Genomic DNA, 22,856 nt, shown 5'->3' with positions numbered 1-22,856 from the left:
ACCATGGATAAATAAAACGTTGTATGAGAAAATTAAAACCCGCCGGGGTGGCTCAGTCAGTTAAGGCGTTGCGCTGCTGAGCACGAGGTAGCGGGATCGAATCCCGGCCGCGGCGGCCGCATATCGATGGAGGCGAAATGCAAAAACGCCCGTGTGCTTCCGTTGTAGTGCACGTTAAGGAACCCCAGGTGGTCAAATTTAATCCGGAGCCCTTCACTACGTCATGCCTCATAATCAGAACTGGTTTTGGCACGTAAAACCCCAGAAAGAATGAGAAAATTAAAAAAGAAATGAAATGTACTATGGGTTCATTGAAATTAAAAATCCTGATCTCTTTTCAGAATACAAAAATGTGGGAATAAACTAAACAAAGAACTGAAAACTGCGAAATCGAATTACTATGTGGAGCGCTTTACGCTGATACGTAACGACTTCAAGAAAGTATGGTGACAGGTAAATAATTTATTGAATAGAAAAACTCAATCTCACCTCTCAGAGATAACTACATCCAATGAAATATTGAGTGGTTCTGATTTAGCTACAGCAATGAATCAGTTTTTTGGTAATGTTGGCACTACTAAGTACAGTGACTCCATGTCGTGTAGGACGTACTCAAACCTGATAAACCCACTATCAAACTCTGTTACCTTCTATCCTGCAACTACCACTGAAGTCGCTGGTTTAATTAGACCTTTAAAACACAATGCATCAGCAGGACATGACGACATCAAGGCATTGCCCCTGAAACATGTATCGATGTCTATATGTGGCGTCTTGACGTACATTATAAACCTCATGCTTGCAACCGGCACGTTCCCCAATTAATTAAAAGTAGCTCGTGTGTGTCCAGTATACAGGGGTGGTAACAAAAATGAAATCTCAAATTATCAACCGATATCTATATTGTCAGTGTTATCAAAAAGTGTTTGAGGGAGTGATAAGCATTAGGCTAGAAAACTTCTTTCAAAAATATAGCATTATAACTAGCTCGCAATACCGATTTGTGAAGCAAAGGTCTACTGAACAAGCATTATTGTCCATTAAAGAGAAAATAATTGATAATATTGAATGTCGGAAATATACTCTTGGTTTTTTATTGATTTTCTAAAAGCCTTTGACTGTCTACAGCATATTTTATTGCATAAATTGGCTGATTATGGAGTTCGAAGTGTACTTTTGGACTTATTAAGAAGTTATTTGTCCAACAGGCTTCAATTTGTAAGAATTATACATTGCTCTTCTACTTCCATGGTTATCGAACAAGGTGTTCCCCAGGGATCAATTTTGGCACCTTCATTATTCATAGTGTATATTAATGATATAACAAATGTTGCTGGCTCATCCAATCTGGTCACGTACGCTGATGACACCAATGCCTTTTTCAGTGACTGTTCTTAACTAGATTAGAAATAAGTGTCAATGATTATTTAAACAGGCTGGGGAATTGGTTGATCGCAGATAAGTACAACATTAATCTCACTAAAACTACATACATAATATTCAGACTGATCAATACTACTCAACAATGTAGTGTAGTTATTAAATATAAAAACAATGTCATAAAACAGGTTGCCAATCACAAGTTTCTAGGTGTTTGGTTTAATAAAAATCTCTCATGGAATGTGCATGTTATAAATTTAGTAAGAGATTTGAGTAAAATTATAGGATGTCTTTATAAAATTACTAATTTAATACCCAAATGGCTCAAGATTTCTATGTACTACGCTCTTTTTTATTCCAAAATATTATATTGTATTCTTGTGTGGGGAACAACTTCATCTGAAAATTTACATAGGTTGCTTGTTCTACAAAAAAAGCCCTTAGAGCCATTGAAGGTTATTATGGCAGACCACGGGATTTTTCGACAGAACCCTTATTCGGGAAATATACTATTCTACCCACGCATCAAATTTATTACTATCGTCTACTCCAATGTATTCACCAAAACAAACTTTATGCCATTCTTCCAAACAGGCCTGCCGTAACGTACCATCTCAGAACACGTAGAAAATTAGCACCCATTACTCGAACTAATTACGGGAAACAGAAACTAACCTTTCAGGCACCATTCGTTATCAACAAAACCTCACTAGATGTAGAATTCTCGACATCAGCAAAGTTTTTTTACAAAGAATATAAAACAATATTTGAGTGAATATCCGATAGAGTTGGACTTGCTGTGGATTGTCTGTAGGACAAATTTTGATTAGTGATCATTTATATGTATAAATATTAATCTATTTTATTGATGCATCATCATAGTTGTTTTATATGTACAAAGCGATTGCATTTCTGTTATATTAAGTCACGTAAATGATCTACACATCAATTTGTTGCTGTATATGTACTGGATGTGTGTGCTGCTTGCGGTAACATTGAGCCAAGGCCCCGTCAGGCCTACCGCCTTTTGCCTTGGCTTCCCCTTTCGTTTGAAAGTAATAAACACTAAATCAAATTATATAAAAGTAAGAACTAAAGGCGCATGCTTGGTGGTTAGATACATTGTTCCTATACAGATGGCCGGATAACAAAGACAATGAAAAGGAATTTGTTCACTGTAAAGTTAAAACAGAAAAAAAGTTCATGGAAGCAAATTTCGCCAAATATTGTAACAATGCAACCTAACAAAAAATACAATTAAGAAATTGAGGGAACCTAAACAACAGGTTGAAAACATGACACAACGACCTAATAACACAATTTTTCTGTTGTTTTTCGACTGAGATAAGCGTTCGTTTTCCGCACTTTTCCCAACCATTCAATTTGTGCTGCTTATAGTGTTCTGCGTTCGCACATTTGCCAATTTTTTTATTTTTTATTTTTTTATGTGCTTTTGCTTGGCTCGCCTGTAAACAGTGAAGTCCTCAACTTAGGGCCGGAAAAATCACAGATAAGGAAGCGGAACCACCAAGTCCTCGCACTCGAACCTTGCTGACCGATAACCTTTGTGTTCACGCGTGGTTTATCACCCTAAATAAGGGTTTGCACCCTCGTAGTGAGAAATCAATGCTAACGCAGCAATCTCAGTGCGTATGAGGTACGTTCATGAAGGTAGATAATGTGTTTCGGTTAACAGCACATGTCTTCCATTTCCCAACGCACATGCGACTGCGGAGGCAACGAACACGATGCATCGTACAGCAATTCAAAGTCATTTTAGGAGCTCGATGCGTAATTTTAAAAGCGAATTAGTAACTTTTCAGGATATTTAGCCCAGGACCTAATCGCAAGTCGCTGCGGCAGGAGATTCTGCGTGCGTAGTTTCGGTTTGCAAACACTACGTCTAAGGCCGATTTACGCTCGAGCCGCGCCACAAGCCCCACCGCACGCGTGCGGCCGTGCGGGAAATTGCACATGTCGAACATTTGTGCACAAATTTCAGTTTATACTGTGTATGGTTTACACTGTCTGAACCGAAGTTTGTGCACAAGTGTTCGACATGTGCAGTATTATTTTTTTCGCACGTGCGGCTTGCGGCGCTGGGCGGCTCGAGCGTAAATTGAAAGAGAGTGGTCCGGACCCTTCCGGACCACTCAGGACTTCCGGACCCTTCCGGACTTATGTCACAAAAATCTCTCAGCATGGCTTTGGTGGTGCATTCATTGCAGCATAATAATGTCAAAAAAATACTGGGGTGCCGGAACCACGATGTGATTGTGAGAAACGTTATAGCGGAGGACTCCGGAATAATACTATTTACCACCTGGAGTTCTTTACCACGCACATAAACGTATGGACGCGAGCTTTTTTTTTTCACATTTTGCCCTTCTCAAAATGCGGCATCTGCTCCCGGGAAGGGAACCCGTGAGCTCGATCTCAGCAACGCATCCCCATAGTCGCTGTACTACCAAGGTGCGTCAAAGCAAAATGATCCCGGAGTTAGCTAGCATACAGAGGACTCGCACCTACGAAATAAAAATGATAGATGACGTGGACAATATGCAAAAGACAATATTCCGCCTAAGTTATCTTCAGCATTTTAGTCTCTCTGTGGTCTCTTGTGCACGCCCCAATTATTGCTGCTTCGTTAATTGTAAAATCCTCAAATGGAAGCATCTTTGCGATGTCGCAAGTATACCTTTCACAGAGTTCCACACCCGTTCCTTGCAAGTTACTTAACGAACCAATTTACAGCTCTCTTACAGGACACGTTTCAGACGCCCCGGTAGGCGCCACTCGCAATCAGTAATATTTCGATACTTACTCTTGACAGTCACAATTAACCCGGATGTATAAGCGTGCCCTTCCGACAGTGCGTCATGTCGCCAAAATTTTGGCAATGTTCCACGCATACCGATTGTTGATCATATGGTAACAGGTGCAGGAACTTCATTTTCTGTATCCCTTCGGAGCATGTGTACTCCCACGATTACACTACCAGCTACGCTGCAATGCATCAGCGCTTGTTTTCGGACCGCGTTCTGAGACAATATATTTATTGTGATTTGCCTTCGTCATAGACCCGGAAACCGCCGCGCCCACTTTCATTGCTGCTATCGGCCACCCGGCGAAGGGCATGGTAAGCAAAGAATGAAAACTAAGTATGACGTCATAAAACACGAAAACACGTGCCCCGATTGGGATACAACATGAGCACAATGAGAGCAGCCAAGTCGTCTGGCAAGCTTTCACAACTTTCAAGCAGTTTAGACAGTGGGTGGACACTTGGGATAGTTTCGGTATTATTGGTAAAGCTTCGCCATTTTCCTGGTAGCCGACGAAAAACTCAATTTTCGCATATTTGGCTTCGCAACCTATACATTATTAAAGTAATGTCATGCAATTGTGTGTAGAAATAAAATGTGTTTTACCTATTTTCTTTCTTGGCGTCCTTTATTTGTGTCTAGTCGCTTCATTTGTTTCGCCAACGTGCGGCGCTATCGGATGTGATCGCTTCGGCTGCCATTCTGTTCGTCTGCTTCCTGCCGCTTTCAATACACGTGCAAGTTTTTACGTATGCTCTGCGGTTAAATATTTTATTTATGTGTCCGCGAACGTTCTGGCACTGTCGTAAAAACTGAGGAAAAGGCACAAGACGTGCTGTGCGGCTGTGTGGTCTGGCAACTCCGAGAAGGACAGCACGGCAAAATTTTCCATTTTCCAGCGAACCAGAAGTAAGCACACTTCTTCTGCAGTCGTTAAAAAGGAAACGAGTGCTATGTTTGTCGAAACAGATATAGGACGAAACAAAAGGTCTTCCGCGGTTTCTTTTTAGTGGGTATTAAAGTTTTTGAAAATTCTGCGATTTTACGTGCCAAAACTACGATTTGAGTTAAGGCTGCGGATATATTCAGCTTTTTTTTTTCAAATTTCATGGTCTATAATATTTTGTGATTCACTACGTATAACGGCTACCACGTCTGCTCCTACCACTCCACAGAAAGGGACTACGCCGACCCGGCCAAAACAAGGCTGCTGGTGTTGGCTGTGCCGACTTTTGGAATAGAAGAGCGGTCCCGTACCGATGAAGGTAAGGAAGACAAGTTATTAATGTTTGCGAATACCTGTGCTTCTGTAGTTGATTATTTTCGTACAAACACAAATTAACGTAGCACGGTGCAAGTGCGAAGAGCACGGCGAGCACTGTCTTTCCATGCCTGTTACGGTGCTGTTCGCCATATGACGTTACGCAGCGAAATTTGCTTCGCGTGAGCCAAGAAACCACGTGCTTGTCAGTTTCTCTTCATCGCGTGCTCATCAGCGGTGCGGGTTGTTCCCGATTATAGGCTAAACTAAAAAGCCGGGCAGCTGCCGCTTAAGGGGAGCAAATTCACGCCACGCTTGGCGCTACGGCGTGCGATACGGCGAAGCTTGGTTGCCGCTCTATAGCAGAAATTCTACTGGAGCAAGAATTCCAATGCTCAGTTGCCCAGCAGTTTTAAACCATTGGACGTTCGCTTTCCTCTGATTGGTACTCTGCAGAAAGATGAAGCCAAGGTGAATAAAAATCCGGCAGATCCCACGCCCTGTGGGAATCGATGTTATGTGAAGCAGTGTGCGGGGAGCCTACCGAGTTAACGAAACGACCATGAGAGCACCAAGACGTAGGCTGCTGTTTCATGACCTACATGACATGCATGTCATGACATTGATTGATTGATTGATTGATTTTATTTCTTTCTTTCTTTTGCAACATCAAATTTGCACACACTGAGTGGACCCTTAGCCCTAGGCTAGTTTGGGTCCAAAAAAAAGGATTTTTCCTTACAATGGCTATTCGGACACGGTAATCATCATTGCAGAAAACCAAGTATACAATCATCAAAATATGAAATCAACAGGCTTATCAACAAACGCATACAGAATTGATGAAATAAGAAATCGAGCATAAAACCAATCAATTTCAATCAAATTTAAGATGAAATCTAATCTACATTACACAAATCTACATTCTAATCTACATTACACAAAGGTATATTTTAGAAGATAGAAAAACATAATATACAAGAAATGCAACTGAGTTGCACATTTCATAAATATTTGATCACGTCAAATATTTAACTGTTCCATATAGTGTTGCTGTAGTGCGTTAGCGAAATGAGGTAACATTTTTATAAAACAAGGAATAGCTTTCCAGATTTTAATACCACAGAATTGTAGTATAGTCGTTCACCGTAGACATTATTAGTAGGAGGAATATTTAAATTTCCAAAAGATAATTGTCTAGTACAACAAGAAGGCGCTCGAAACAACGACAAGTGAAAAGGATGAATGCAATTGACAGTGGTGTGCACATATGTTACTATTTTTTAATTTTCATAAGAGGTCGCAAGGCAGAATCTGTGATCTGTAGAACCAAGGCTTGCTAGGATCATTAAGCTTAGAATTGTTTGATTCTCACAGCACGTTTTAGCAGTCGGCTACCGGATCCAGATAAGTTCGGTGCGTCCCTCCCCAAGACTCAATGCAATATGAGAGGTGACAATGAATAAGAGCAAAGTAAAGCATTCGTAGCGTGGTGGTACCAAAGTAATTACTAGCCTGAGTTAGAGCATCACATCCCGACATTCATAACATGACATTCATGTCATGAGTCCTCAGGAGTCCCTTGAGCTGCGCCTAAGAGACCTAAAGACGAAAGCCTTAGTCATGCTCATAAATATGACTTCGACCATCAACCTTTAGCTTTTTCCTTCACTTAGAACCCACGTCCGAACCCATTCCAGTGGTTTTTGAGTGTTAATCTTTTTTTGCTGGGTCACTGTCATTTTAGGCGGCTGTTTCATGACCTACATGACACGCATTTCGTACCATTCATGTCATGACCTATCATCATACACTCGTCATACACTATTGTCATACCATGCCAATTTTCGTACATACCAAGTTAACGAAACGACTATGAGAGCACCAAGACGGATGGATGGATGGATGGATGGATGGATGGATGGATGGATGGATGGATGGATGGATGGATGGATGGATGGATGGATGGATGGATGGATGGATGGATGGATGGATGGATGGATGGATGGATGGATGGATGGATGGATGGATGGATGGATGGATGGGTCCCATATAGCATAAAATGATGTCAATATCAATGCTAACTTTCATGATGAGCACAGCTACGTGCTTGTAACTAAGCGTAAAGTTCTAAGAGGTACCTGAACAGCACATTAGGAGCGTTTTTGTCGCGTGTACTGGAAATTTCATAATGAACGGGTTTCATGTTGTGTTTCCCTAAATGGGAAGCGATGTCGTACAGTGAGCACGACAAGAAATTTAGAATCCGAAAGCAGTTTAAGACAACAGGTACAAATAGCAAAACAATCAGCAAAAAAAATAAATGCAAGTGGTGTTGGTTTCCGTTCGCGCCTTCAGAGACAGTGGTGCGATCGTCGAGCGCATAGCAGATAAGCGGGATGGCGTTTCCCCCTCGCGCATCAACGAAACCGTTGTCACGGCAGCATGGTTGATTTTTCTTTGGGTTTCTTTTTTTTTTTTTTTCTTGGAAGTTTGGCCACCTAAGCACCGGGGGGCAAATTCGCGCTCCTGGTGTTATTCCCGTTTACTAGGGCGTGTACCAGCTGACATAGCTGTGGTTTAGAGATATATATCATTCCTGAAAACACATTTGCTGAGGCGTTCACCGGAAGCACTTTCAGCAGGAGCTACGGGTCGTGGTTCATAAATTATTTTTCGTGCTGGACAAGTGTAGATGTAGTGCAGGGAAATACTAGTTCTCTTTTCGTAATCGCAAAGCTAGCTTTCCTGTGAGGCAGTTTGGATAGCTAATGGTGGCGTCGTTATTTATGCAGTCAGCACGTACGAGCACAATTTTCTTGTCTTATGACAACGAATGGAGGCGTGGCTCTCGTGATGAACCACGCGCGGCCGACGAGTCCCAAGAAATGCTGGTGCGGATTCCTTTTCAGCAGTGGCACATATTCACGAGGGGGATTTGTCACAGAAATGAGCATTTTAATGTGTATGTACAGCTAGCACTTCGTCTTTATTTGAAACATGACCGGTGTCACCTTCAGTTGGGCTACCTCGCAATGCACCAACGTAAGTTTTCGGATTAGTAAAAGGTTCTATTTGCGCCTTTTGATGCCCGAAATGATTATTCGTCATATTTTGGGCATTTTCCGGGGATAACCGCTGTGCAAAAAACACATTTGTGGATATCCAGTGAAAGGCAGTGTTCAATGAAAGTCGATGTAATGTAATGCGCAAACCACCCTGGTAGTGTAGTGGCTTTGGCATTGCGGTACTGTGCCATAGAGCGCGGGATCAAATTCCGGCCTCGGCGGCCACATTTCGATTGAGGCGAAATGCAAAAACGCCTGTGTTACGTGCACTGGGCGCACATTAAAGAACCCCAAGTGGTCAAAATTAGTCCTGATTAGTACACTACGTCATGCCTCATTATCGTATCGTGGTTTTGGCACGTAAAACCCCAGAATTTGTTTGATATTGATATAATGGCTATGGCCACCATTGTGGAGTAAAATTTGTATAAACAGCGAGTGACTGCCTGAGGTAGGCTGCTTGGCGGTTCGATAGATTCACCTATCTTTTTCAAAGGCTGCCTTGTCCTGCTTGGCCTGTTAGCTTCAACGGGTTTGTAGAGAATTCATTATAGATGCTTTTACTGACTGGGCACTTCGGCTGATCATACTGCCCCTGTTTATCCAACCGCTTATCTATTAATCAAATGCATACTGTCTACCAGCTTTATTCTTCAAATCTGAATTACCCATGCTGGCCTTTGGTAAGCACGCTATGCCAGATAATTCATTTTCCTACGAAACTAAAGCGATTTCGATAATGCATTTGTAAAAGGGTTATCTGCATCATATCAGCACCGTGTTGGCATACCGGTCATACCATGTAGACTCGTTTAAGGGCCGCACTTTTTTTCACAATTTTGACGAGGCGTGGTCTTTACACGAGACCGAACATCTTGGTCACAATGGGGCCGGCCCAGCCGCGATGACTTATGCACATCGCGGATCTTGTGCCCACTCCGGCTCTCGCCATATAGCAGGGGCATGCGCAAGTGTACGGAGCGTGAAAATTCGCCGATGCGCGAGCGCGCCATCGGGGAAATTTTTCCGTTGGAAATCTTTTCTCTAAATTGTGGGCTGCCAAGTTGGCGCTGCGGCCCGTACACGAGTCTATACGGTACATGTTAATGCTGTGCGAAGGCGTAAAGGCAATGACGCCGATCACATGTGCTTATTTGCGTGCACGTGGGCACTTATCAGATAGCGCAAGACAGGGGTAATTGGAGATCGCAGGGAGAGGCCTTCGTCCTTCAGTGGACACAAATATTGCCTGATGATGATGGTGGTGGTGGTGGTGGTGATGATGATGGGCACTTATGACGTCAATAAGTTCTGAAACACAACTTTCAACGCACTGTGATTTATGTGGCTCGATTAAGAACGCAGGTTTATGTTGAGGTCATTTGTTCCCTGCAGTCAACCTTGACTATAGTGCGTCCATTGGAGGAATGTGTGAACGATCTAACCTACGTTTAAAATTTAGCCCCGTGAAGTTCTTTTGCTTAACTTTCTTTTGTTACTGCTAGTAATGCGACTTTTTGTTGCTTCATATTTCGAAGCTGCAACTTACCGCCCAGTTTTCGCATTTACGAAGAATTCCACTTACGAACAATTCTAGTGTAAGGCGTCTTTACAGAGAAGATGGAACAGTCTGCTGCGAGAGTCGCCACCTTCTGTTTTGATTCTAACAAGTTCCTATTGCTCCACTAATCATCACTGGCCCAACTTAGGGATGTCTCCAGAACCAAACATTCGACAACGGGGCTTGCCTTCGTCAGGACAATGAAGATGCATATTCAGAAAGAACCTCTTTCGATAGAATTGTTCGTAAGAAAAAAAAAACGTCCAGACAATCCCGATGCTGGAAACATGATTGGCTAAGGCGGCTGGCCAATCACATGGCGAATCACGTTTCAGGTATTTGTCATGCAGCGTATTTTTCGTATAATATATATTTACCGACAAGAGGTCCCTTCTTACTATGCTATGCGCCCTCCATCTGTATATTCATGTACGTATTTATGCTTTTACGAATAGAATAAACAAACTAAAATTCAACGTTACGAAACATGGCCCCTGGCCAAAATACAACCTCGAGTGTGCCTATGATGTAATGCCTTTCCTCATCTGCATGACCCTCGTTTTATTTTTTTTTTTTTTAACAGTGTTGCAGTGGCTTATGCTCCAGGTACAAAAAGAGTGTGGAGTGTATGAGCACACCTTCAGCAATATATACCACCACCAAATGAACTGAAGTACGGGGTACCCATACTGCTCAGAACCACTGTCTTGTTTGCTATTCTAAACTGGGGCCCGTATTCACAAATTGCTCTTCGACACAGTTGTTGGTAAGAAAATTCCATAATATCCTGGTGCAATATATAATATTAGCAAAGGCGGTCCGCGTAATGAAAGAAAACACGAGCTGTAATATTTCTTGGGCCCCCGTTGTTTTATTTCTTCCGTATGCTAATGTACGCTATATTTTTTTTTCTTATTTTGTACTACCTAATCACTGACCAATCCCCCGGAGTGGGACTGCGCCACCGCAACCTAAGTATCTATATCTGCATCTACATCTACAGCTTGTTGCTGCCGCAGTGACTATAGTTAAGATTTGGAAGAATTTTTCAAGCCTGCTGATTGTTCTAACAAGATGTGTTGTTCGGCGAGTTCATTCACTATACGGAATAAATTGAAAGAACGCGAAAAAATATGCCAGGATAAGGAGACACAGAACGGCATGCGAGGGCCTGTGCTGTTCTTCGTCTTGACCGTGCGTCCTTTTTTTTTTCTTGTCTGCTCTAATTAATTTGCTGATTTATTATTATTTGTTACTTCCTCGGTTTTGTGTTCTTTGTGCACTATCCCTTCATCGCCAAAACAGCGTCTTTTGCATCAGTCCTTAACATTTGTTTACTGATGCGAGGAGGTGTCCTCGCATTATAAGTAGCCATTAACTACAACGCAAGTTAGCCACGCATTACAATTTGACTGTCCAAAGAAAAGGCAGCAACAACAATAAGACAACGTAGAACGCATTTTCTAGTGTGTCGCACCTTACATTCAACAAATATAAAATAAACAGACGTTTCTCGACATTAAGCGTATCCCCTTGTAGTTCCGGAAGTTCTGCACATCAACATTCTGTTCCTGTATATATTTACGGATTCTTGAACAATAAAATTAAATTGTTAGCGGGGCACACGTGGGCATAATTGTTGTGGTTTCGGGTGTCCGTTCCCCTCCTTTCGTTGCTGCTTTAATGGTCCCGGAACTTGGTCCCGTCGCATGAATAGATTCATATGCTCACGTGTACCGGCTTCCACCGTTTGCATAAGCTGGAAATGGTGACGCGGAAAACAAATCCAGAGAAACCCTACACTCTGTACCGTCTCTTCTCGTTCGCTACATCCTCCCCCCCCCCCCTTTTTTTTTTTTTTTTTTTGTTAGCGCCTCGTTGAGTAGCCGATCTCTGTAATAGAAGCACGAAATGCACTTGAGGTAATCCCGTAAGCGCGGTCAAAACAGTATGGAGCAGCTAAATTTGGGAAATCGCTTTGCGTAATGACAGGTTACACATCAGCTTAACGGCCCATTATGCTGGACGCGTTCATTAACATCTTATTCATTCCTTAATTTGTTTCGGCTCGTTCAAATCCGCCCTTAAGTATCGTTGAGAAAGGAGGAAAAGATTTGAAAGAGAGAAGACTTGATCTCAGTGAATCCACTGTCATCGCTAATGCACCCGCCGTGGTTGCTTAGTGGCTATGGTGTTGGGTTTCTAAGCACGAGGTCGCGGGTTCGAATCCCGGCCACGGCGGCCGCATTTCGAAGGGGGCGAAATGCGAAAACACCTGTGTACTTAGATTTAGGTGCACGTTAAAGAACCCCAGGTGGTCCAAACGACGTGCCTCATAATCAGGTCGCGGTTTTGGCACGCATAAGAAAAAAAAATAAAGAGAAAAGAAGAAACGATTTTCGGCAATCGCTTCGGTGTGCCACTGGTACCTCAGTAAGTACCTGCAGGCTGTCTGAAATGTCGGAGAATACTACGAAGTTGAAATCTCGAAACATTTACGGTATCCCGTTGACGGGTGATATCTCTCTTAAACAAGTTAAGTGCGTTAGTAAACATGGGCTTGCGCCTACGCACCTCGGAATACTTTTTCCAGCGATCCATGCTCGCTAGGGCTCTCCAGACAGGAACCGACTCGTGCGATGCGTAGAACACGAGCAGACACTCGTCCGTCGGGGTAATCAACCTGGCCACGTTCTTCAGAGTGAGTGCCAAGTCGTCGACCCAGTGCAGGCAATAGAACGAGTAGAGCCTGTCGAACTGTCCGAACTCCTCCAGGAAGCCACTGACGTCAGCTAGAGGCGATGTCGAGGACTCTGCACTCCAGCTCATCGTGCACCGAATGTCGCCGGGCGTGCTCGATCGTTTCCGGGGAACAGTCCACGCCGACGATCCTGCGGCACGGAAGGCACCGGGGCAGGATGCCGTCCCTGGTGAAGGCGCCGGTAGCGCATCCGATGTCCAGCAACTGATGCGACGCCTCCAACTCGACACGGAATGCAGGCTGTTAGGAGTGGAGCACGAAAGCGCTGAATCTTTGCTGAAGCCCGTCGCTTCTCGAGTACTCCGAGTCTGACAGATTAAGCGCGCTTGCCTCGCCTTCGTTGTGCCCCGACTTGCAGAGTCTTAAAAGCGCATGTCCGGTGACGTCGTGTCCTAGACGAAGAACTTCGGCGCGAAACCGCAAATCCACTGCTATAGTCGATCGCCGTGCGGAAAATGCAGTCGTACATCCAGCAACGATGTAAGAAACCACGATATACAAGCCAGTGTTCCTTATAGGTGGTTCTGGTCGGTTACGATACATGTTAATCAGAGAAACACCTTGGAAATGAAAACTATAACATCCTAATTGTTTTGTTAACTATTATTTCTTCTTTACCTAAATTACTTAAGACGCTCTTTTCATGCGACAGTAGGAAACCGTCCCACTGAACGCGTTATTCTCAAGCGGCCAACTAGGGAGGCCGGACAAGAGAAGCTCATCCGAAACGGTAAAGCAATCAACGGCTGATTAGTATACGTCACTTTCTACAAAATGTTGCTGTTTATAGCGACGGCGGGCTATATTGTCGTTCTCCAGCTGAGACTTGCCGACTTTCGGCGTTTTCGGTAGCCGTTGTTGTGCCTGGCGGTCCTTCGGGACAAAGGATGCCTCACCGACAGATGTGCAGCTGTGGTGTGCTCTTCACGCTGCATCGTTTCTCGAGGCCGGGGAGCGTCACCGTCACCCGGGACTAATGGAGGAGAAATTAGACCCCAGGCTGCAAGCAGAGATCGGCCTCGTGCGTCGCTAAAACAGCAACGTCGCTCTTGCTGTGTTTCGTGAAGCACTTGCACCACGCCCGAACTACGATGGGGCTCGGCGGTAGCTTGCGCGAAGGCCAGTCTCCTGATTGGACAAGCTAACCGTCACGGAGAGGTCCCTAATTCTTCCAAGGTGCGAACGTCAAGCATTTCCGTGGGAACAGCTTCGACTTTTGGTTCCCAAGGTGCCACCCGTTGCCTGGTATGCGGGGGCCGATCGAGCAACATTGGAAGCGGAGCCCGGCGGAACGGCGCTTATGATGGGTGGGATTTTGCGAATGGTCGACGACTGTGAATGGCCGAGAAGAACCACAGTGAAATCCCTCAACGAGTGAAAGGGCGAAAAGAACTGATAAAACGCGGGGCTTGAGTGTTGTGTGGGGGCTCGGAGATGTAAACGCTCGGACATGGAAAGACGTTAGCATGTAGACAGCTCCAAGAATCAGGGAGCCCTTCGTGTAGAGAGAGAGAGATAATTTATTTGAAAGGCAGAAAGGTCGGCCTGGAGCTAGCGCTCTAGCCTGCTACTCTGCACAGGGGGAGGGAGAACGGGGATATAAAGGTGTGATGAGGGATATTGATGACATAGAAAGAGGGATGCACAACGTTGAAATCAAGTTCAACATTCTGTTGATAAACATTCAGACATGTCATCCATGAAGCCACTACCGGGTTCCACACTTTGTCTGTTGTCACTAGTTCAAATGAACCTTCAGATAAAGGCGCTAAGGCGAAGCATGTCTGTGGGTTTTTCCTAAGTCAGAAGCACAGGTGTCAAGCAAGGGCTTTACAAAATCTAAAGAGCTGCGATAAGCGGCTCCAGTACAGCGAGCACCTGCAGGGCACATTTAGCGGCCGGATTCTCGACACTGCAGAGAATCGCTCCCATTGACTCTACCAGCTGCTTCAGCATTTCCTGAGCGATTTCCTTCTCATTATGTCCATCTCCATGCTTGCCTGCTGTGTCGCCGGTTTTATTGGCACTGTAATTCTCGCTTTCTTGGCGCAGAAGACCACTACAGCCCGCTGTCATGACCGTGGGTCTAGATGGCAACAAAGGCCATTCTCTGCCCTTCGTGTAAAATAATGTACATTTGTCTGTAAAACCCTTTTCTGATCTATCTGGACATCTCCTTCTCCCGGTACCTGGCATTGTCACCAGACGTGGAACCTTCGTGGCCGCTCGGACCCTCAGACTTCGCAAAACCCTTTAAGTTGCACCGCAAGTCGTTCAGGCCTTGCGTGCCGAGCAGGAAAACGTATCTTCCGCCAGCGCGGTTAAAGAGTTTGAGCCTGCCTCAGGTCACTGCCCGTATTGCGTCTTTTCTGGTTCACCAAGCCATCATTCGCGGTAAGGCCTATAATTCCGCAAAGCTAAACAACGACAGGAGATAAAATCACATTTCATAGGATATATATGAAGAAAAAAATGTCTCAGTTTCGCCCGAAAGGCGAAGCATCGATTGCGATAGCAAATTAGTAGAGAGCTATTCGCAGTAGGAATAGTAGTTTTATCGGCTGCATAAAGTTGGACACATTCGCTTACTAACTGAATTAACAATCGTGGTGTCAGCGCGCACAAGCAAACATGAATAGATCACACTGAATGACCGCAGGCAACGACTGTGAAAACGCAGGCAGCAAGCGGAGCCGCCGCAGCAGGCGAACGTTCGCGCGTTCTATCGCTTCAACGGAAACTGAGCGGCGAATGCACAGCGCATACAAAGGTAAAAGCCGTGTGGAGATAAGAGACGGTGCGGGCGAGCGCCACCGCCGGGCAAAGTGCAGAGGAGTTGTGCAGAGTTGTTGGCAGAGGAGAAGCTGCCCCCCCTCCCTCCCGCGCTGCTTTCCCGCTTTCTTGCTTTCGCGTGGGAGATTGAGTGCTCAGTTCCCCTTGCGCCCGGTTGCAAGATAAGCATTTGGTGAAGCAGCACAGCGTCGGCCCGCCTCCCTCCCTCCCATACCCCCACGGCCTTTCGCGTGACGGTCGCGTTTGCTTTCCACCGTGCGTTCGCTCTGCGTCCCCCGCGCGCTCTCACTCGCGCATACGGCACGCGGCGACGATTTTATCGCCCTTGGAATCTATAAGGAACCTCACGGCGACGGCGACGCCGACGGCAGAAATCCGGTTGAAGTGTCCATATAATTGCTATCGCAATAAAAATGTCGCAGTTTCGCCCGAAAGGCGAAGCATCAGATGCGATAACAAATTAGTAGAGAGCTATTCGGAGTAGGGATAGTAGTTTTATCGGCTGCATAAACTTGTACACATTTGGACTAATTGAATTAACAAGTGTGGTGCCAGCGCGCACAAGCAAACAAGAATAGATCACACCGAGTGACCGCAGACAACGACTGTCAAAACACTGGCAGCAAGCTCAGCCGCCGCAGCGGGCGAATTGTTCACGCGGTCAATCGCTTCAACGGAAACTGAGCGGCGAATGCACAGCGCATACAAAGGTCAAAGCCGTGTGGAGATAAGAGACGGTGCGGGCGAGCGCCACCGCCGGGCAAAGTGCAGAGGAGTTGTGCAGAGTTGTTGGCAGAGGAGAAGCTGCCCCCCCCCCTCCCTCCCGCGCTGCTTTCCCGCTTTCTTGCTTTCGCGTGGGAGATTGAGTGGCCAGTTCCCCTTGCGCCCGGTTGCAAGATAAGCATTTGGTGAAGCAGCACAGCGTCGCCCCGCCTCCCTCCCTCCCATACCCCCACGGCCTTTCGTGCGACGGTCGCGTTTGTTTTCCGCCGTGCGTTCGCTCTCCGTGATAGCGCGCGGTTCGCTCGCGCATACGGCGCGCGGCGACGATTCTATCGCCCTTGGAATATATACGGAACCTCACGGCGACGGCGACGCCGACGGCCGAAATCCGGTCGAAGTGTCCATATAATTGCTGTCGCAATAAAACAACTGCAGTCGTTTCTAACAAAGAAATTTAGGCAGTTAGAAAAAAATGATTTCAGGAGGCGAGCGTCACTAGCGTCACCGCCAACAAAGACACTCTCTCCATTTGCCCGTCTAGCCTCCGCAATCGAAATGCCTTCCCTGTAGAGCACTGCACGGGCCGATTTGTTCAGCCCGGGCCCGGCCCGGGCCCGTTTTTACCTTGGGCGGCCCGCCCTAGCCCGATCAAAACTTTTATGGCGAGACCCGGGCCCGGCCCGCCACCCCTTTACCTTGGGCCCGAGCCCGGCCCGAGCCTGACTCGAGACCGAAAAATAATGTTTTGCAGAGTTGAGACGCCCGAGAATAACTCGCTGCACGTTACATGCACACCACCAGAAAGCCCGAGCCCGGCCCGGGCCCGGGTCAAAAAGCACACGCCGTGCCCGAGCCCGGTCCGAGCCCGTGAAAAAACTGTTCTACCCGGCCCGGCCTGGCTTACGGGCCGGGCCGGACCCGGGCTTTCGGGTAAGCCCGAGCCCGTGCAGTGCTCTACTTCCCTGCGTCTTCCCATGCCGAAGCCGGAGGATCGCGTGACGAATACGTCACGGGCCCCGGCTTCTTCATATTTTATCTCTCTGGCGTTTTTTCTGAATGGCGCACTTCCGGTGACGGTATCGCACTCGATCTGTTGCGTTTGTCTGGTTTCGCGCAGTGCAGGATTTTGCGTGCGCTGCACGAGAACAAAAGAGGATGAAAAAGCATGATCGCGACGCTGGAACACGGTAGAAAATTAGTTTCGTTGTCTCTGCGCACGACTGCACGACGTGGGGCCAAGCAGACGAAACGGAAGTACATATCTTGCTACGGTAGTAAAACAAGAACACCTAGACATTCGGTTTATATGTTTTTTTTTTTCTATAAACTTTAAATCGTTTATTGAAGTAACCGTATAAATAAAGAACTGGTGTTGCCTCGAATAATTCTCGAATTCACTTGTCACTGACGCCACAGCACTGCCATGTAGTACGTAGCGCACTTGTACAACTGACGTCGACTGCCCGGCTGGGAGCGGCGCAGCGCCCGCGTAGAGGACAAGCAGCGTTTGGTCTGAAATTTAAGCCCTTACCGGGGCGCGTAGGGATGTAATGCTTAGCAGACACGGTCGTTAGCGCGTATTGTAGCACTGCGCGGGTGAGAGGCCCTTTAAATCCTGAAAACGCGTGGATTTGGACACCGCCTAGCTATTATGAAAGGAGGCCGAAGTACTCATTTGCAGAATAGGACTGATGACCGAACGACGCAGGTCTCAATAGTACTTTGCATTTGTGTTATCATTCCCCGCAGAAGCTTACGATTACATCATTACAAGCACAACGTTTATCGATCTGTAAACGTTGGACAGGCGGGCACATGTCCGCGAACAACATAAATGCTTAGTCACTGGTGAGGAGGGTGTTAAAGCTTTCAATGTCCAGTGTTCCAAGTCCCTTTTGCACGGTGTCCCAAAACATAATATCCCCTGACGTGATTCTCGCTCCCACAATCGCTTATGCCGCCTGCAGCCAGCAAAAGCATGGCCTTTGAGATTGGTATTTGATACCCAGAGGGGGCAGTCGCTGGGGGGTGGATTCGGACAAACTAATTACGTTCCCTTGATATTTACTATCACATATAACCTTTTGTCAGAAATGTCTGACAAAGTACATTCGGCCAGATATTTTTCGAATTAATTAAGGGTAATCACGATGTTTTATGCCTGTCGCCAAAGTCCCTTTTCTTTTTTTCTTTTTTTTACTTCTTCGTTTCTAGTTAGGTGGCGTTAATCTTGCTTCAGCTTTGCGATGACTTTCTTACTCCAGAGTATTTTGTTTTTGCTTCGGTTGTAGCGTGGTTTGTGGTGCCTCCAGCATATGAAGTCGCGGGATTTATGCCAAGCCAGGCCAAACAATGCCTAGTTTGTGCTTTTGTTTTCTCCATGGTTTTCTTTGTGTTCGTGTTGTCAGTGGTGTTGTCGTACCGGTCGTAGGTCGTGCCCCCGTGTTTTGAACTTGTGACCGTAATCCGAATCGGTAACACCGTGATATGGCCCCTTCCCTTCGGAGCTCAGGTAAATTACCAACGTTTTCTCTTGTTACGCCAGAATGCCAAGAGGCCGTTGCCGTAGTAGTTGGTAGAACTGTCACGTCCATTCTGCACACGTTATAACCAGTTCCTGTGGGTCTGTAAAAAACAGCGGGTGTGAAAGGTCTCGGTGCTACCAAAACTGACCAAAACGTTTGACACGGGTGTTACCTAAAGGCGGCACTGGAATACGTGGTTATTAGTGTAGGCTCCCTTTAGGGAGCCAGAGTTGTGCCAAGGTACGCCATCTTGGGTTCCGAAGGGGTGCACGAAAGCCACTCACCGTACGCATAGGAGAGTGGAACACTGCCAGTAGCACTTTTTTTTTTTTTTTACTTTCTTACTGTTCTTTATAACGTTGCGAGTAAAACTCTATTTCTAACCTCAGGTTTACGAGCCTGGCATTTACGCTTACGTGCCTTAGTATGCAATCACTGCTTAAAATACAGCGTGTGACAGTAGCGCACCCAGGATCTCTGCCAGGGGGGGGTTGACAGTTTGCCAATACCATCTAAACAACACTAATTTCAATTTCGTCACGGGAAATTGTCAAAAAAATGCGCTTTTTGCGAGTGTGCAGATGATTGCGCATCTTACATCTTAGTTGAAGTGCTCAAATGCGTAAGGAAAGAAAAGGGGTTAAACAAAAGAGGGGGTTAAGTCGGCCTCAGGGGGGGGGGGGGGGGGGTTCCAACCCCCGAATCCCCCCCCGTCGGTGCGCCACTGGCGTGTGACGAACGTAGATGCCTGAACATATGCACTGAACCTTGATCCGCGAGGCGGCGACAGCATCGCCGGGCAGCCGCGCCATATCTACGGTCGTCGGTTTGTCCGTGCTGCGTGTATCTGCGTACGCCAATGCAGCAGCGGCATAATGCTTAACTGCGCGGTGTCGCTGTCTTCTTTTTTGAGAAGCCACGGTGCGACCAGCTTTTCATTGAATGACGAAGCTGCGGGTACAGACAGGCAGCTTAAGCGTCGAGATCTAAAAATTTGAATTCAATTTGAAAATTGTGGTGGCTGCAGATCGAGTTGGAGCACTTACTACTGTTCAAGATAAAACAATGGTAACGCTAATTTGCATGGCGTCAATTAATGGGATTTACGGGACTTCGTAAATGCTGACGGTCATTAAAAAGTGAAGAAGTTACAAATTCTTTCGAAAGCTGCGCGTCTCTAACCAGCACATGCACGGTACGCAGCGGTTGTGGAGGTCTAAAAAACCATTTGAAAACAACTGTTGGCAATTGCCGCATCTAATCCCTCTCCGACAGCGACATCCCATTACCGCGGTTGTGGGATGCACACACAATTCACATGGCTATTTCACAAAAAAAAAAAAAAAGACGCAAACAAAAATAAACGATGGACGCTTGCTCACCTTTCCGACAATGACAACAACAATTTGACGAACGGCTGCTGCACCCAGCCGCTCGTCAAATAATTATGGCCTTCCATGGATTTGTATAATTTTAGTTGCTCGTGCGACACAACACTTCCGTGCACAAGATAGTCCTTGATGTCGGTGAAATCCACACAAGGCAGCAGCCCGACAACGCGCTGAAGTTCAGTGTCTTTGAGCTCAAGTGGGTCGACCCCGTCGCACAAGCGCACTTTTTCTTCATAGCACAATCGCTCAGGTTTATATAAACCGCATGCGTATGCACTTAAGTACATTATAATCACCGAACACACCAATTGACTATAAATACTGAAGTGCAACTTTCCGTTGAATCGTCTGTTTCGCTGCTGCCAGTGCCTCGGCCTATAGGCCGCCTAAGGACGGCGACCGCCAAGATGGTGGCAACCGCAGATGACGGTAGCGCTCCTCAAGGATGACAAGTGCATACACCCTATAGTAGCACATTCCATCTTCACACTTTCGATCGCGATCGAGCCAGGTCGGGATAGAATTTCCTGGCCGTGATTGGCGCCTTTGCACTAACTGGGGAAGGAAGCCAATTGCAGTCGAGAATTTTCACCCAGATCGAGCTCGATAGCGATCGAAAGTGGCCGTGTGACACCAATATTAGGCGTGCATTCATGCGGTCAGAGCCCGCGACAGCTGAAAAATGTGAATGCGCGATTCAAGAGTGCTGTGGCGTCCAACATTCCTTGTCAAGTTATGAAAGCTAAATTCAGGTGAATGACACGAGCAATTGCATGCACTCTAAAAATATTTGCATTGCGCCTCACCAATATGCTGATTCTAATGATTCCAGTATAGCTTACTTGTCGCGTTTTACACATCACGGACAAATTTATATGTGTTATGGGTCTCATCTAGCCGACAAATGCACTAAGGCTGCATGCATTACGTATTTATTGTACCTGTAAAGTTATTCTGGTTACACTAAATTGTGCAACTTCTGCAGTGCTGTGGTTAGACTGAAAAACAAGCCACGCTTTTATTTCTTGCTTGTTGAACACACTACACTCTTTATATCGCTTTGACAGGAACATGCGAATAGCAGGTTTACTGAAGCGATGCTATAGCCATTTGCCAAGGCTAACTTTAACGTCACAGTACAGGTGGTTTCTAAGAATTTTTATACACATGCTGATATTCCAGCTGATAACGCGGATAAGAATGGCCACCAATTTTTGTTAATGTTATACGCTGCTATTGGAAATTGCCAATAAACCAGGCAATAAGGAGCGTTTGATTGTCATTTCTGGTTCCCAACACAGCACCGTGAACTAAACAAAAACAAAAGCACACTAACGAATCGCAGTCCTCGAAAGCTAACTAACAGTTGACAAGCAATGAAGCGACAACCATCCCTATCACATTGAGAAGTGAACGAGACTGGCAAAACGGCAACACTTGGTAATACAACGTTGCTAATTGTTACTGTTATCCTATAATTATGTTAATAAACTTCCAGTCCACGCTCGTAAACAAAGCAATCTTCACACTTCACCCGAAAGTGAAAATGGTACAAGCACGAAAACAAACACTTGTCCTGGACACGTGCACAGACTGAACCTTGGTACAGGCGGTAATATCTAGGTGTATGAGTACAAGAACGACATTCATATGGAGCGAAGGGCAGTGACATCGCATATTCTAGGTCTTTTCGGAGTCTGCCTGTCATGGCCCATCGGCGTAAGCCATTGGAGTCGGCGGCTATGGCAGATTTCGCTCGTGGCATCGCGAAAAATGCCTTACTATTTTCGGCGCGGTTGCGACAGTTTGGCACGCAACACCCCGTCATACTGAAAGTGCTGTCAATGCGTCATATGACATTGGTTCTGCAATTCACTTGAGAATACACTTGCGATCACAGCACCATCGAAGAAGCAGCAGCAAGAATAATAATAGTGCCGATGTCAATTGCACTTGGCCTGCCGGGACCCGCGGAGCGTTGGTGTCGCCTGCGTAGTGTTGGCTTCTCGGCAGTGCAGTGGAACCACTTTTGGCCACGTGATGGCGCTCGGCGAATAGTGGTGCTGGAATCACTAGAGGCTGAGTGAGCGGCGCGTGGAAAACAGTGGCGCAACTCTGGCTACCTAAACAGAGCCTATACAGTAACTCTAGTGGTTGTTACAAAGTAAAGTTGCCAACAGCCTGCCGTCTTTTCATGTGGTACGCCGGGCAAAATTTGTGTGGCTTGAAAAGGAATCAAACTGGTCACCGTCTTTCTGCACTAAAGTTATTGCATTTCGCATGAAATGGCGCGTTGGACCTCACAAGAAGTATCTTGTGGCGCGTGCGCTGATATAACGCGATATGAAAGATATAGACAGCTGATATAATGGCAGAGCTGTTGCATCCAGTATTTTTAAAATTCGATGCCGATTTGGCAATGAGTATGGATTGAAGAGGATTAGTGCCAACCATTTCTTGGTAGATATGTGCACTCGCAAAGCCGTTGCCTGAGTAATGCGGCTCAGTAACACGGCTGTATGTGATCAATAGCTGATTTAACCCCTTACACAGTGACATGTGTCATCA

The 22,856-nt window shown here is 46.0% G+C and overlaps 2 protein-coding genes across 5 annotated transcripts in view; one reads left to right on the top strand and one right to left on the bottom strand.

Annotated features, from left to right (window-relative positions):
- The window catches only part of LOC125940047 (uncharacterized), a 398,764-nt gene that overhangs the window by 203,309 nt on the left and 172,599 nt on the right, over positions 1-22,856 (bottom strand). The window lies entirely within an intron of this gene.
- LOC119464985 (uncharacterized) overlaps positions 1-22,856 on the top strand; it is a 121,533-nt gene that overhangs the window by 44,651 nt on the left and 54,026 nt on the right. For all 4 annotated transcript variants that reach the window (XM_049655711.1, XM_049655712.1, XM_049655713.1 and 1 more), the window contains exon 5: positions 5,381-5,470. In XM_049655711.1, the coding sequence (XP_049511668.1) occupies positions 5,381-5,470 (90 nt within the window). The remainder of the gene's footprint in view (positions 1-5,380; positions 5,471-22,856) is intronic.

This window comes from Dermacentor silvarum, chromosome 9, assembly GCF_013339745.2.
Source record: "Dermacentor silvarum isolate Dsil-2018 chromosome 9, BIME_Dsil_1.4, whole genome shotgun sequence".
Lineage (NCBI taxonomy): Eukaryota > Metazoa > Arthropoda > Arachnida > Ixodida > Ixodidae > Dermacentor > Dermacentor silvarum.
Note: the sequence above shows the minus strand (reverse complement) of the source record. Positions and strands in the feature narration are given on the sequence as shown.